At 40.2% G+C, this 14,805-nt stretch overlaps 1 protein-coding gene across 1 annotated transcript in view; it reads right to left on the reverse strand.

The window, feature by feature from the left end:
• Positions 1–13,260: 13,260 nt before the first annotated feature.
• The window catches only part of IL20RB (interleukin 20 receptor subunit beta), a 29,952-nt gene continuing 28,407 nt past the window's right edge, over positions 13,261–14,805 (reverse strand). Inside the window, exon 9 of the mRNA XM_049775614.1 lies at positions 13,261–13,350. Within this exon, the coding sequence (XP_049631571.1) occupies positions 13,261–13,350 (90 nt within the window). The remainder of the gene's footprint in view (positions 13,351–14,805) is intronic.

The raw sequence follows: 14,805 nt of genomic DNA on the forward strand, positions 1-14,805 counted from the left end.
AACACCTGGAAATTAAACACTCTACTATTGAACAACCAGTGGGTCTGAGATGAAATCAAAGAAGAAATCAAAAATTTCCTGGAAACAAACGACAATGAAAACACAAACTATCAGAACCAATGGGATACAGCAAAAGCAGTACTGAGAGGAAAATTTATAGCTTTGCAAGCACACATCAGGAAGGAAGAAGGAGCATACATGAATAGCTTAATGATGCAGCTTATAGAATTAGAAAATGATCAAAAAAAAGAAACTAAAAATAGGGAAACAGAAGGACATAACAAAGCTGAGAGCAGAAATCAATGAAATGGAAACCCAAAAAACAATCCGAAAGATCAACGAAAGCAGAAGTTGGTTCTTTGAAAAAATAAACAAGATTGATAGACCACTGGCAAAACTCACAAAGCAAAAGAGAGAAAGAAACTTGATAATGCATACTAGAAATGAAAAGGGGGAGATCACTACAGATACTGCAGAGATTCAAAAGGTATTCAGAGAATACTTTAAGAAACTCTACACCACTAAATATGAGAACCTGGACAAAATGGATAAATTTTTGAACTCATATAACCTTCACGGTTGAATAAAGAAGATGTAGCATATCTAAACACCCCCATTACTATTGAGGAAATTAAAACCATAATCAAAAATTTGCCAAAAAACAAAAGCCCAGGCCCTGATGGATTAACGAATGAATTCTTTCAAACCTTTCAAGAGGAACTACTACCAATCCTGGCCAGGCTCTTTTATGAGATAGAAAAAACAGGAAAACTTCCAAATAGCTTTTATGAAGCCAACATCACCTTAATACCAAAACCAGATAGAGATGCTGCCAAAAAAGAAAATTACAGACCAATATCCCTGATGAACACAGATGCAAAGATCCTCAACAAAATCCTGGTGAACAGGATCCAGTGCCTCATCAAGAAGATCATTCACTTTGATCAAGTAGGTTTCATGCCAGGAATGCAAGGCTGGTTTAACATCCATAAATCTATCAACATAATACACAACATAAACAACAAGAAAAATAAAAATCACATGGTCATATCAATAGATGCAGAAAAAGCATTTGATAAGGTTCAACACCCATTCTTAATGAAAACTCTCAGCAAGATAGGAATAAAAGAAACCTTTCTCAATATAGTTAAAGCCATCTACCACAAGCCAGTGGCAAATATTATCCTCAATGGAGAAAAACTAAAAGTCTTCCCTCTAAATTCTGGCACAAGACAAGGTTGTCCTCTCTCACCACTCCTATTCAACATAGTACTGGAAGTACTTGCTATAGCAATTAGGCAAGAAAAAGATATCAAGGGAATCCAGATAGAAAAGGAAGAAGTCAAGCTCTTACTGTTTGCAGATGACATGATACTCTACTTAGGAAACCCTAAAGACTCTACCAAAAAGCTTCTAGAAATAATATATTCATATAACAAAGTGGCAGGCTACAAAATTAACACACAAAAATCAATAGCCTTTTTATACACTAATAATGATAAGAAAGAAATGGACATTAAGAGAACAATCCCATTCACATTAGTGCCACACAAATTCAAATATCTTGGAGTCAACCTGACTAAAGATGTGAAGGATCTATACAAAGAAAACAATAATACACTGCTCCAAGAAATAAGAGAGGACACGCGGAAATGAAAACACATACCCTGCTCATGGATTGGCAGGATCATCATTAAAATGGCAATACTTCCAAAAGCATTGTACAGATTTAACGCAATTCCTCTAAAGATACCCATGACATTCTTCAATTTCTTCTGAAATTCATTTGGAACAATAAATAATCTCAAATAGCTAAAGCACTCCTTGAGAAAAGGAATATGGGAGGCATTACTTTCCCCCAATTTTAGGCTGTATTACAAAGCAATTGTTATAAAAACAGCATGGTATTGGAATAAAAACAAACCTCAGATCAGTAGAATAGGCTTGAGTACTCAGAGAATTTTCCTCAGGCATATAACCACCTAGTTTTGATAAAGGAGCAAGAAATCCTAAATGGAGCAAGGAAAGCCTATTCAACAAGTGGTGTTGGCACAACTGGTTAGCCACTTGCAAAAAAGTGAACTCAGACCCCCAGCTAACACCATGTACAAAGGTAAAATCCAAATGGATTAGAGACCTTAATATCAGAACTAAAACTATAAGATATATAGAACAACATGTAGGTGAAACACTCCAGAACATTGAGACTAAAGGCATCTTTAAGGAGGAGACAGCACTCTCCAAACAAGTGGAAGCAGAGATAAGCAGATGGGACTATATTAAGCTGAAAAGCTTCTGCATCTCAAAGGAGATAGTGCCCAGGATACAAAGTTCACCCACTGAGTGGGAGAAATTATTCACCCAATACTCGTCAGATAAAGGACTAATATCCAAATTTTACAAGGTACTGACAGAACTATACAAGAAAAAAACAACTAACCCCATCAAAAAATGGGGAGAAGAAATGAACAGACACTTTGAAAAAGAAGAAAGGCAAATGGCCAAAAGGCACATGAAAAGATGCTCAACATCACTAATCGTCAGGGAGATGCAAATCAAAACTACTATGAGGTACCACCTCACGCCACTGAGATTGGCACACATCACAAAAAGGAAAACAAGCAGTGCTGGCGGGGATGTGGAGAGAAAGGAACTCTTTTTCAGTGCTGGTGGGAATGCCGTCTAGTACAACCTTTATGGAAAGCAATATGGAGATTATTTCACAAACTGGAACTTGAGCTTCCATACAATCCAGCTATACCACTCCTAGGAATATACCTGAGGAACACAAAAATACAATGTAGTGTACTTATCTGAGACCCTGGATCTAGGTGTAGCTACCTGAGACCCACCCATTTCTGGGAGGGGTCTTGGGAACTGAATATTAGGTGTAACCTTACCTGCAAGACCCCGCCCATTCCTGGGAGGGGTCTTGGAATAGGTAGATAAACCCTGGAGCCTGGGGATTAGGGGTCTCTGGCCTGCTGAGCTCTTTGGCTTTTGGGTCGTTGCCTCTTTTGGTCTTTGACCAGGATGGAGGCCAAAGGAAGATAGCTGAATTATAAGATGCAGGGCTAAGAATGGCCGAATGCTTGAAAGGTTATGAGATAGGCCACACACTTGTGGTGGTCAGGGCATGAATAAAGATGATGCTTCCTAATGCCTGCCTGTGAGTGAGTCTTGATTACGCCAATCACCTGGGCCTGGGACCCGCCGGCTGGATGGGGTTGCGAAGCCACGTGGCCTGGCACGTGGCAGAGAGAGAAATCCATCGCCATCCCCTGCCATCCAGCCCCATCGTTAATTATTTGATTCTACAATACAATACAAAAATCCCTTCCTTACACCTATATTCATTGCAGTGCTATTTACAATAGCCAGACTCTGGATGGCCTTCAACAGATGAGTGGCTAAAGAAACTGTGGTACATATACACAATGGAATACTATGCAGCCGTCAGGAGAAATGAAGTCATGAAATTTTCCTATACATGGATGTACATGGAATCGATTATGCTGAGTGAAGTAAGTCAGAGGGAGAGAGAAAGACACAGAATGGTTTCACTCATCTATGGGTTTTAAGAAAAATTAAAGACATTTTTAACAGTATCTCCAAGACAAGAGAGATGAGGGCTGGTAGGTGCAGCTCATGACATGAAGCTCATCACATAGAGTGATGAGAGCAGCTGGAGAGATGACTACACTAAAAACTATCATAACAATGTGAATGGATGAGGAAAGTAGAAAGCCTGTCTCGAGTACAGGTGTGGGGAGGGGTGGGAGGAGGGAGAGCTGGGAAATTGGTGGTGGGAATGTTGCACTGGTAAAGGGGGGTGTTCTTTACATGACTGTAATCATACAACTGTAATGATATTTGTAATCAAGGTGTTTAAATAAAGATAATTATAAAAAAGAAATAGATAAAGAAATGCATATAAATATTATTGGTTCTATTTCCCTGGAGAAACAAAGACAGAAAAACAAACTGGGAGAGAGAAAAGAAAGAGAAGAAAAAGGAAGAGATTTTTTGCAAGGAACTGGCTCTTGTGATTATAGAGACTAAAAAGTTCTGAACTCTATGAATTTGAAGACACATGGACTGTGAAACCTGGAGCAGAAAGGACTCCATTTTGTCAACCCAAAGTTAAGTTTCTATTTAAAAACTAAGTTTCTATCCCAACAGTAATGACGCAGACCCCAAAACCCTATAAACCACAATATACCACTCTAAATATCTAGTCATAAAAGGGCATCATGGAAAAACCCTAGAAACACCCAGACAACAGTCAATCAACTCAAAGGTCAAAACTTCCTACTTCTAGCCCTATATAACCTGGCTTATGACCCATGGGGGAAGTTGCCTTTTACAGAGAAAGAACCTACCTAAGCAGTCAGTTTGAAGCTTGTTGGTTGATGGAATAATGCTTTACTTTGCTTTATTTCAATTGTGTGGTCTCTCCTTCTACTCTGAACTCTAATATACAAGGTAAACCTACTATGTAAGTTGTCCAAGTGTGAAAGCAGAAGACTGACAGGCAAAGGCAGAATTCTTAATTAGCTTTTCTCAGCCTTTTCATTCTATGAAGGCTTTCATCAATTAGATGGGGCACCCAACAAAAAAATGGGGAGCACTATCTGATTTATCCAATCAAGTAGTTCAAAAACTAGTATCGTCCAGAAACATTTGAATCTGACTTTATTTATTCAAACATATTCGGACAATGTTTATCCAAACCTCTTGGACACTCTCTTGGTCTACTTTTGATAAAAAAATTTATCATCACAAATTGAAAAAATAAAATTCACTGTCTACTTCACTGCAGTCTGAATGTTTTTGCATGAAAGCTTACAAAGAATTTGTAAATGTGCCATGAAAGAATCAGTTTTTTGCCACTGAGTCAGTACCAGTGATCACAAAGTCAGCTTTTCACTGTTCCAATTAGATAAGACCTTTCCTAAGCTCCCTTTCCCTTTTTGAACTCCAATCTCAGCTGGGTACACAAGCAGATGAAGGAGAAAGTATAAATGAGAAATGGAGAGGCCAGAAAGATGGTTCAAAAGTTAGGGGCTCCTGTAAAGGGGCTCAAGCTTGATTCCCCACACTGTATGGCCCCCAAACCTCCACTGACTGTGGCCCTGGTAACCTCTAGCATTGCTGGGCCTGAGCAACTCCACACTGCAAGGCTGAGAACCACCCAGCCTCTGGCAGGCTGAGCATCACAGGGCCTTGACCTATTTATTCTCTTTGGGAAGCCCCAAACCCAAAAACCAAAAATCAATGACAGAAAACAAAACAGGAGACTTGGCTGGTAGATTAGTGACAGATGACCAGAGGACATGGTTTGCACATGTAAGACACAAGTTGTGTGTGTGTGTGTGGGTGTGAGAGAGAGAGAGAGAGAGAGAGAGAGAGAGAGAGAGAGAGAGAGAAAGAGAGAGACAGAGAGAGACAGAGAGAGAGAGACAGAAAGAGACAGAGAGACAGAGAGAGACAGAGAGAGACAGAGAGATCAAAGAAGCTTTTTATGTTTGGTTGGTTGGTTGATTTGGGGGTCACACCCAGCAGTGCTCAGGACTGACTCCTGGCTCTGTGCTTAGGGATCATTCCTTGTGGGCTCAGGGATATGTGCTAGGGATCAAACTCAGGTTGGCTGTATCCAAGGCAAGTGCTTTAAAGTACACTGAACTATCTCTCAGACTCCAGAAGTTTGGTTTTTGTTTGTTTGCTTGCTTTTGTTTGGTTGGTTGGTTGTGGTTGGGGGGGGGGGCACACCCTATGGTACTCAGGGGTTACTTCTTGGCTCTGTACTCAGAAATCACTCCTGTGGTCTCAGGGGATACCAAGGATTGGATTCAGATCAACTGCATGCGAGGCAAATTCCCAAGTCAATGTGCTATATCACTCTAAACTCAGACTCCAGAAGTTTTATCTTTGATTAGATTTCAAAGTTCTATTGCTCTCTGGAAATAGTCGGGAGATTTTGGTTTGGGTTTTGCTTTCTTTTAGTTTTTAAGTGCCAGAAAATAAAATCCAGGTCCTAAAGCATGCAAAGCAAGTACTTTTCCACTGTGCTACATTCCTGGCTTAGAATGGGCAGTTTTAATTAAACTGAAACTCTGACTTAATGTAACTATACAACATTCTATCTAGAAGTTACCCTAAAAGTCATTAATTTGTAAAGAAAAAATTGCCTCTACTAGGCAACTTTGAAGGGGTGATGAGGTAATACTCTGAGACATTCTCTATATTTTTTAATTGTTCATTAGTTTTGTCTCTTCTGTTAGAGATTCTTTGGTGTGTAGAAATCAAAATGCCTTCTGATGATTTCTAATGTGTCCTTTGCTATTTGTTTCTACCACTCATAAAGGTTTTCCTGTTTACTGGTACTTTTACAATTGCCTTAGCCCATTATTTCTAGGAAATGAGCTTTGAATAAAAAACCTTGACCCATGTCTTTTTTTAAATAATATTTTATTTAAACACTTTGATTACAAACATGATCGTGGTTGGGTTTCAGTCATAAAAGAATGCCCCCCATCACCAGTGCAACATTCCCATATCTTATGGTACCAAGTTTCAGGCTTTTCTCTCAGCCAAAAAAATCCTTGATGCTGCACTCTTGTGCAAGACCAGCCCAGTTCCCTTAAATAAAAATGTTTTTCTATGACTTTTATCCTGGAGGCCAGCTCTTCCCAGGTATGGGGTTAGGGGACACCCCAGACCGCAGGCATTTTCCCTAGCTTGGGGGGTGCTGGGAGGCTTGGCAGGCCTCCAGCCATTCCTCTATTTCCCCCTGGACTCTGGGCCCGGCCTGAGTGCCACCTCGGGTGGCCTGCTATGGGTTCCAGGTGGACTCTATTAGGGGGCTCCAGGCTTCCCCCCCCTCCCTACTCTGGGGAGGAGGAGCAGAGGGAGGGGCCAGGCAGATAGCTGGCTTCCAGTGCCCAGGTATGGGATTAGGTAACACCCCAGATCGCAGGCATTTTCCCTAGCTTGGGGGTGCTGGGAGGCTTGGCAGGCCTCCAGCCGTTCCCCTATTTCTTCCCCTACTCCAGGTCTTCCCTGGTTGCCGGCCCAGGTGGACCCTATCGTGGTCCTCAGGCTTTCCCCCTTTCTCTCCCGACACTAAGTGGGGGACACATGGGGTGGATGGCGGGCTGATGCAGCACTGGTGTATGTCGGGACATTACGTCGGGACATTTACTGGTATTTGTTTTCTCATTGGTATCCATTTCAAAAAACGGTGCGGGGGTACCATATATATTTAAAATAAAATGGGAGATGGACTTTTAGTTTGGGAAGAGACCATTTTGGGTGGGGGTACCATATATTTTCAAAATAAAAATGAGAGGATGTACTTTCAGGCTGGGAAGAGGCCAGTACTCTTTACCTACTTGTTTACTCTCAACGGCCTCTTGGCCTCTTCCTTCTTTTATTGTGTAACTGTGGTTGCTACCATACTAGGTTTCTGATTAGTTCCTATAAACGGTGACAATTGAGTCCACTGTCTTAAGCTAGATTGTTTATTTTCCCCACTTTTTATCTTTTCTCCTCTTTGTGAACTGTTCAATATGGTATTTGGGGGAAAGAGTCCCTCTCCATCTTTCCTTCCCTTTGTTATTTGTTAAATAAGGAAGTTTGTAGAAGTGTCCCTCCATTTAACGTTTATATAAGAACTAAGTCAATTGGATTGTTGGACCTGTTCTAGCATCCCCATAGGCACCAATCTCGCCATGTGATACTGTTCTTTCTTTGCATAGGCACATTAAAATGGGAAATTACATAAAAACACGTTCTTATAGAGATGGGAACACACAAATTTTCTTAAACGATGACAATTGTGTCCACTGTCTTAAGTTAGATTGTTTATTTTCCCCACTTTTTATCTTTTTTTCTCTTTGTGAACTGTTCAATAAGGAATGTTGGTGAAAGAGTCCCTCAGTTTAATGCTTATGTTTGAACCAGGTCACGGGGATTGTTGGACTTGTTCTTGCAGCCCCCTTATGCACTGATAATGCCAGGTGGCATTATTCCTTGTTTGCGTGGGCACATTAAAATGGAAAATACTATACATACAAATAAGTTCTTATCTAATAGAGATAGGAACACACGAATCTAGTGGTGCAATGGAACCTTACACCCTGAACATTGACATGATGACCTGGCACAGGCCTCAGAGGTTTGGGCATTTTACAATCACCCCTGAACCAAGGAAGCCATCTACGAAACATCCAAAGTTGTCTATACATCACCTGGAAGCAATCCTCTACCAGGGAAGACTCTACTGCTGCTCTGACATCAATTTACTCAAAAGAGTCTTCCCTTAACACTGAGAAGATTTAAACAACAACAACAACCTGCATGTTGGACAGGGCTTTCTGCATTGCCCTTTAATTCTGAGTTGAAATTAGATGCCACTCCACACCATCCTGAATTCAATGTAGGATATACAGATTCCAGGACCTTTAATACAGAAACAAAATACCAACAACAGAGACTGTGAAAAATAAAACTGTATGGGCACTACAGACATTGACCAGGATTGGACAAACTAGTTTGCCTGGAGTCTAGAAATGGTCTTATGTCAGGAAACTTCAGGGGTAAGGTCTCCTTGTACTTAGGCCAAAAGTTTTTTCTTTCCATGACCCCCATACTTTGGTGGGCCCATGCAAACAATAATTGCCACTCTAACATTGTTTATACAGTGCTCCCTTGACTCTAAACCTCTAAGAAACCACTAGTAAAAATATTTGGAACTGCAAAAAAAAAAAAGGTTTACAATAGTGTTAACATAAATACTTTTAGTTACACTAGCATTCTGGGGGATAAAGGAGGGAGAAAGGGATATATGCTTGGGAACAGGGATAAAGGGAGGACAACACTGGTGGTGATGGATATTCCCCCGATTCAATGTTAATATGTACCTAAGATACTACTGTGAAAGATATGTAAGTCATTATGATCAAAAAAATGTGTTTTATTGAGAAATGTTCTTTGACTTACATGTATTATATTAATATATTATATTAATTATATGTTATGTTATGTTACTATATTATGTTATGTCAGTTTACTTCAATATGTTAATCAATTTTGTCTCTTGAATAAATTCTTACAATGAAAAAATGTTTTTCTATCTTTCTGCGCTATAGCCAGGAAGCAAGTTTCTGGGGTGGTTTCAATACTCTTTCACTGAAGATACAAAATAAGCAGTCCCAAGACACCTTCCTGCAATAACCCCAGAACCAAATTTCCTTTCATGCCAAAGTTCCAAGAGACTCCATTTCCTTTTCCTGGCATATCTCCTGACATGTCACGGTTAGCCATGTTATGATGGAAATTTATTATATGTATCTTTTATTTTATAATTGATTTGTAGCATTTACTCTAAAGAGAAGACTTTTCTTGTGGATGAAAATTTTTAAAGATGCCCACTTTGTCTACACTTTGGATGAACCTCCTTGTTCCAAGTTAAGAAAACTCTCTGTAGTCATATTAATAAGATATTGTGATGTAAGTGTGCCCACATAGCTTAAGCATGAAGTCAAGTAATAATGTTTGCAGAAATGCCCTACAAAAATGGGCTCTTCGACCACTGAGCTTTGTCTAAGTTTTCAGATACTTGCCTAGCTAGACCCACTAATCTGATTAACTAGTACAAATAAAGACATTCTTGTTCTCCTGCAATAGATTGGGTGTACTTGATTAAACAAACTCCTGTTACAACAGTCAGAAAGAGCAAACATCTGGTTGAGATGCAATAAGTTTGGGAATAACTAACACTAGATTCATGAAACTTCAACTCTGAAGTGTGGACATTATAGAACTTTTCGATACGTAAGTATAGTCAATACTACCTCAAATTAATTTTAATATTTTATGGGGCCTTCTCTGACTCAAGTTTATAAATCACAGAGTTATTTTACTTATCTATTCTCAATAATGTCTCCATTTTTGCTAGTTTCCTCATCTGTAGAATGATAAAATCAACAAGATGATGAGACCAGCATGACTGAATTAGATAACAACAAAACAAGCAACGTGTTTTTCTCCTACTACTCCTTTAGTGTACCATTTTGCTTTTATGATGAGGAGGAAATATTTCTTAAATGTTTTTAGGTCTTATATATATTTAAACTTCTCTTTTTCAAAAGACTGTCCCATTTTAGAATTCTAGCCTGCAAACAGAAACCCCTGCCAGAAGAGCGGGAAGCCGCAGAGACAAAGAGGCCTCAGACAGTTAGAAAGAGGCCTCAGACAGTTAGCTCGAGTTAAGATAAGCAAGTTCTGCTCTCACCGCTCCCAAGGACAGCAAGCCTGGGAGATAAAGACTTGGACATGTGGGATCAAGGCCCATTTATACTTACTATTATGTTATAGCTGCCACTTTAAGTAAGTTTTAAGTTTATAGGATATATATGTATATCAATAAGTTAAGTTAGCCGTTAAGTATTCTTATATTATTGCTAATAATAATAAGCCTAGAGTGATTTCAGCAGTACCAACCAGAGGGTGCTCTTGGCGCCAGAAAGCCCCACTCCCATGCTTCTGAGGCTGACTCTGTGCAAAGGAATCTAACAATTAGCTACATTTGAACCTTGAATTTTAGTGATCCCCTTCTCTGTAACTAACAAGGCCAGGTTGTTCACTGTGACAAAGATAAGCTGACATCTGCAATATGTAACACTGGGGTTAAGTTTTAATGACCATCTCTTTGTTCATTGAATATGTTTCTTTCTTCTGACTAAGTTAGGATGTAAAAATGCACAAACTGTGCCTGCGCCTGTAAGAAATGATGACACTGTTCCTTTAAGAAATGATCTATATAAACCTTGCTCAGACAAAGCTTGAGGTCTTTGCTTTGGGATCTGTCCCAGAGCACTGACCCTGGATCCAGAATAAAATCTCACCTGTGCTCTTGCATGGTCTCTAAGTCATTCCTTGGAATTCTCGGGGCGCCCTGAGGATGGGAATTTTTCCCAGACCCTAACAATGACATCGTAATTATTGTATGTCAAATGACCTTGGATATGTATATTCCCAATACCTTTGTTGTCACCATTTTTGCCAACAGAAGCTCATTTAAATTGGCTTTTGTTCTTGTGATCTTGCTAATTTATCTTAATACCCCTACTTTATGGCCTTATCATTCAGTTGTTCAAGGCCATCTTGAACTTTTAGCTAAATGTACGCAACCTGTCATTTTCTTCTTGGTGCTTTCAGTGGAAAAGAGTATTAGAACATGTGGGACCACGATGTGTTATAAAATGGCCTGGCTCCTGGCCATTTAATAGAAGTAGAATTAAAGTACATAATTTATTTCACTAGTATTTTTTCTGAAAAACACACATTTATATTTATTTTTCAGTCCAGCGCAAACAATACAGTTCTCCTACTCAGATTCTTGACCCTACAATGTAGATTCTTTTATGCTTAAAAAAGAAAGATGAGGAGCCGGAGCGATAGCGCAGCGGTAGGGCTTGTGCTATTCCTGGCATCCCATATGGTCCCCCAAGCCAGGAGTGATTTCTGAGCCAGGACTAACCCCTGAGCGTCATGAGGTGCAGCCTGAAAACTAAAAACAAACAAACAAACAAAAAAGATGAAACAGAGTATTGTAGAAAAGTTCAGGAGCTTGCCTTGACTTTAACTAACACTAGTTTAATATCCAATACTATGATGCCAAAGCACTGCCAGGTATAATCCCTGATTACAGAGCCAGGAGGAAGCCCCTGAGTATGAACCATCCTCACCAAATCTGAGAAAATTAATGTATTTGTTTGCTTTGTCTGAAAATATTTAAAATGATTTTATATATTAAGGCAAATTATCTAATCACTTAAGAAAATCAACTTTTCTAAACTTATTTTTTGTTTTTAGATTGCTTTTCACAGGCTTTGCAATAAACCTCTTTACTCACAATTTTCCACTGTGGTTCAGAGTACTTACCAAGCATAGAATTTTGGTTTAACTGTTTTCATCCAACTTGAGATTTTCAATCTAAGAACTTTGGCTTAACACCATCTGCTAGACCACAGCTCATAGAAGGAGGAGATTGGCATGTTCAAGGAGACTCCTCTGTGCCACAGGATGACAAGGGTCACCACCCACAGCCCAGAAGCCACAACTCTGCACAGTTGTTGCATCTCACCATCTATGGTTTCATACACAGATCTATCAGCAGTATCAGCTATTTACTGGCTTGATGATGTAGCTCTGCCTTCCTCCTCTTTCACCTCCTCTTCCATTGCTTTTTTCTTCTTCCTCATTTTTCTCCTTTTTGGGCCTTATTATAATATTTTATGTTTTCATATTTATCTTACTCTGTGAGCTATAAGCTCTTTCTTCTTTACATTTAATATACCTTCCCCAATCTAATATCTGTATCTTGTCATATATTGTTACATCAAGGTTTGTTGGGGAAAAAATCAAAATTATGAGCTCAGATATTAATGTCTAGAGACCAGAACTGGTGAAAGCTTTTAATTTTCTCAATTTAGTCAAACTCTTTATCATTATCCAAGATAATGTAAGCATAGTATTTTAAGATTTTGCCTGAAATCTCTTTTCACTTGGAGATCAAATTCCAGACTGTTCTCCATATATATTATTAAGTTGCTTGTTTTGTTTTGAGGCTACTCAAAAAGCCAGAGGTTACTCCTGGCTCTGCACTCATGATCATTCCTGTCAGGATTCAGAAAACATATGTGGCAGTGGGATCAGAATTGAGTCTGCCAAATACAAGGCAAGTGCCCTATGTACCAACCTGTCACTCAAGCCCCAAGTGTTCTTATTTTAAATACAGATCAACAGATTATGGAGCTCCAGATGTTCAGAAATCTTCAGTAAATAGAATCACCAATTATTTTAATTGTGTAAAAAACTTTAATTTTTTTCCATTGCCAAATAAAGATATCAGGAAACATGGCCACTTAATTTAATAGCTTAAATTTAACATACATAATCAGACTGTATCACAATTAATGTTAATGATCAAAAATTAAATCATTCCATCTTTAAATAATCCTCACAAAATTCAAGTCGAAATAGTTTTACAAACTCCTAAAATGTACAGATTATATAGGTTCTAATAAGCCCATTCATAAATACATTATCCTGTATAATTGCAGCATTATTCGGTATAGTGTTACTGAAAAAATGAGGAATGAGGGACAAAATAATCGTAACCTCAAATTGGTCCTTTATGCACAATTCTGTTGGTTGGTTCCATAAACCCTCATTACATAGAGCAACACGCAATCAGATGGTAGAAGCAAGGCTGTAAGGATTGTCAGAGGCAAGTGTTGCCGTGGTGGGGACATCCACTCCTCCATCAGAGCCTGTGACTCCCTGGAGTCAGCAAGAGCAAACAGCATTGGGAGGCAACTGTTGAGTGGCCATTCCAAATTTCATCGACTGGGCCACCCCACTCCAGTTTCAACATAATCCCCTTCCTCCAAAGCCAGCTTAGCCCAAGAATAGGCTAGAAAAAAGGCACAAGAAGTGACCTCCCAAAAGTAGACAGGGGGAGAAGGGCCCAGTAGAAAAAGAGAAGCAGCGGACAGAGTGAAGCCCTTAACGTTGTGTGGGGTCAGAGACAACACAGGGAGAGGATGCTAAAAGACCTCTCAAGGCAGAAGCGGTGGTTAGAGGCCAAATCCAAGCAACTCTGGTTCTGGCAAAGTAGAAAACTAACCCGGGCTTCTTTCGGAAGCCATCTGGCCTAGAAGGCGCGTTTCCATTATTGGACACACGGTGGCGCCAGACAACCGCGGAGTAACGCCGGTCTTTTCTGAGCGTGAAGGCTCTCCAGGGGCCTAAGGGTGCCCTGAAAAGAGGCGGGCCAGATTCCAAGCAAACCCAAAATCGAAACCCAGGGAGGAGAGCGAATCAAAGCGAAAGTCAGGTGGGGAACCTGACTTAAGAGATGGGGAGGTGTAGCATTGTGGTTAGGAAGAGAGCACCTCTAAACCTATCCCTCTACAAAAGGGACTTGAAGGATCTTGTTGACAATTTCATGGCAGGACAAGCCAGTTCACCAAAGAGGCGACCTGGAGCAGCCGAAAGGCACCTGACCAGGAGCTAGTGGTGGTGATGGGCAAGGAGACTTCCAGCGGATGTTGGCTCGTTGGAAAGCAACTCTGAGTTCAACAGCCCTGAAGAGCCAGGCTCATTAGACACTAAAAAGGTGTTGCACTCGCTTCTCTGCTCCTTCTGTTTTGTACTACTTTGTTTTGTTTGGGGACTACACCCGGAGTTGCTGATTACAAGTGCTGAGGATCCCTACCTCTGCATTCAGAAATCACTCTGGGCAGCTCCAGGACCATATGGGATGCCTCTGATTGAACCCGGCCGTCCGGGTTTTTTCCATCACTTTGCTCTTTTTATATCACTCGGTCTCAGTGACTTGTCAAGTCTATTGTGTCCATTGATGTCAGCTAGTGTTCCTCTTGGATGCTTATATTAACCCAGTTTTGGCCTATGGGAACCTGTGTAGGATTTTGTGCACTTTTAGATACTTATGGATGACTCCAAAATACAAATTCTTTTGTTTCTGGCCCCACAAGGTTTCTAGAGTGGTGCCCTAGCTCCCACCTAGCTCCCAGAATCAAACTTCACTTAACCCAGTGACCGGGGATACAGGAGCACTTTTGATGAGATGGAGCTGCTCAGTCTGCAGCCTCGACCCAAAGCTCTAGGGCCTGCCCAGCAGTGCTCAGGGAACCATGTGTTACAAAAGTAGAACCTGCTGTTTTCTGCATGCAAGGCATGTGCTCAGCCTCTGGAGCATTCTCTGTCTTGATA

This window comes from Suncus etruscus, chromosome 6 (genome assembly GCF_024139225.1).
Source record: "Suncus etruscus isolate mSunEtr1 chromosome 6, mSunEtr1.pri.cur, whole genome shotgun sequence".
Classification (NCBI taxonomy): domain Eukaryota; kingdom Metazoa; phylum Chordata; class Mammalia; order Eulipotyphla; family Soricidae; genus Suncus; species Suncus etruscus.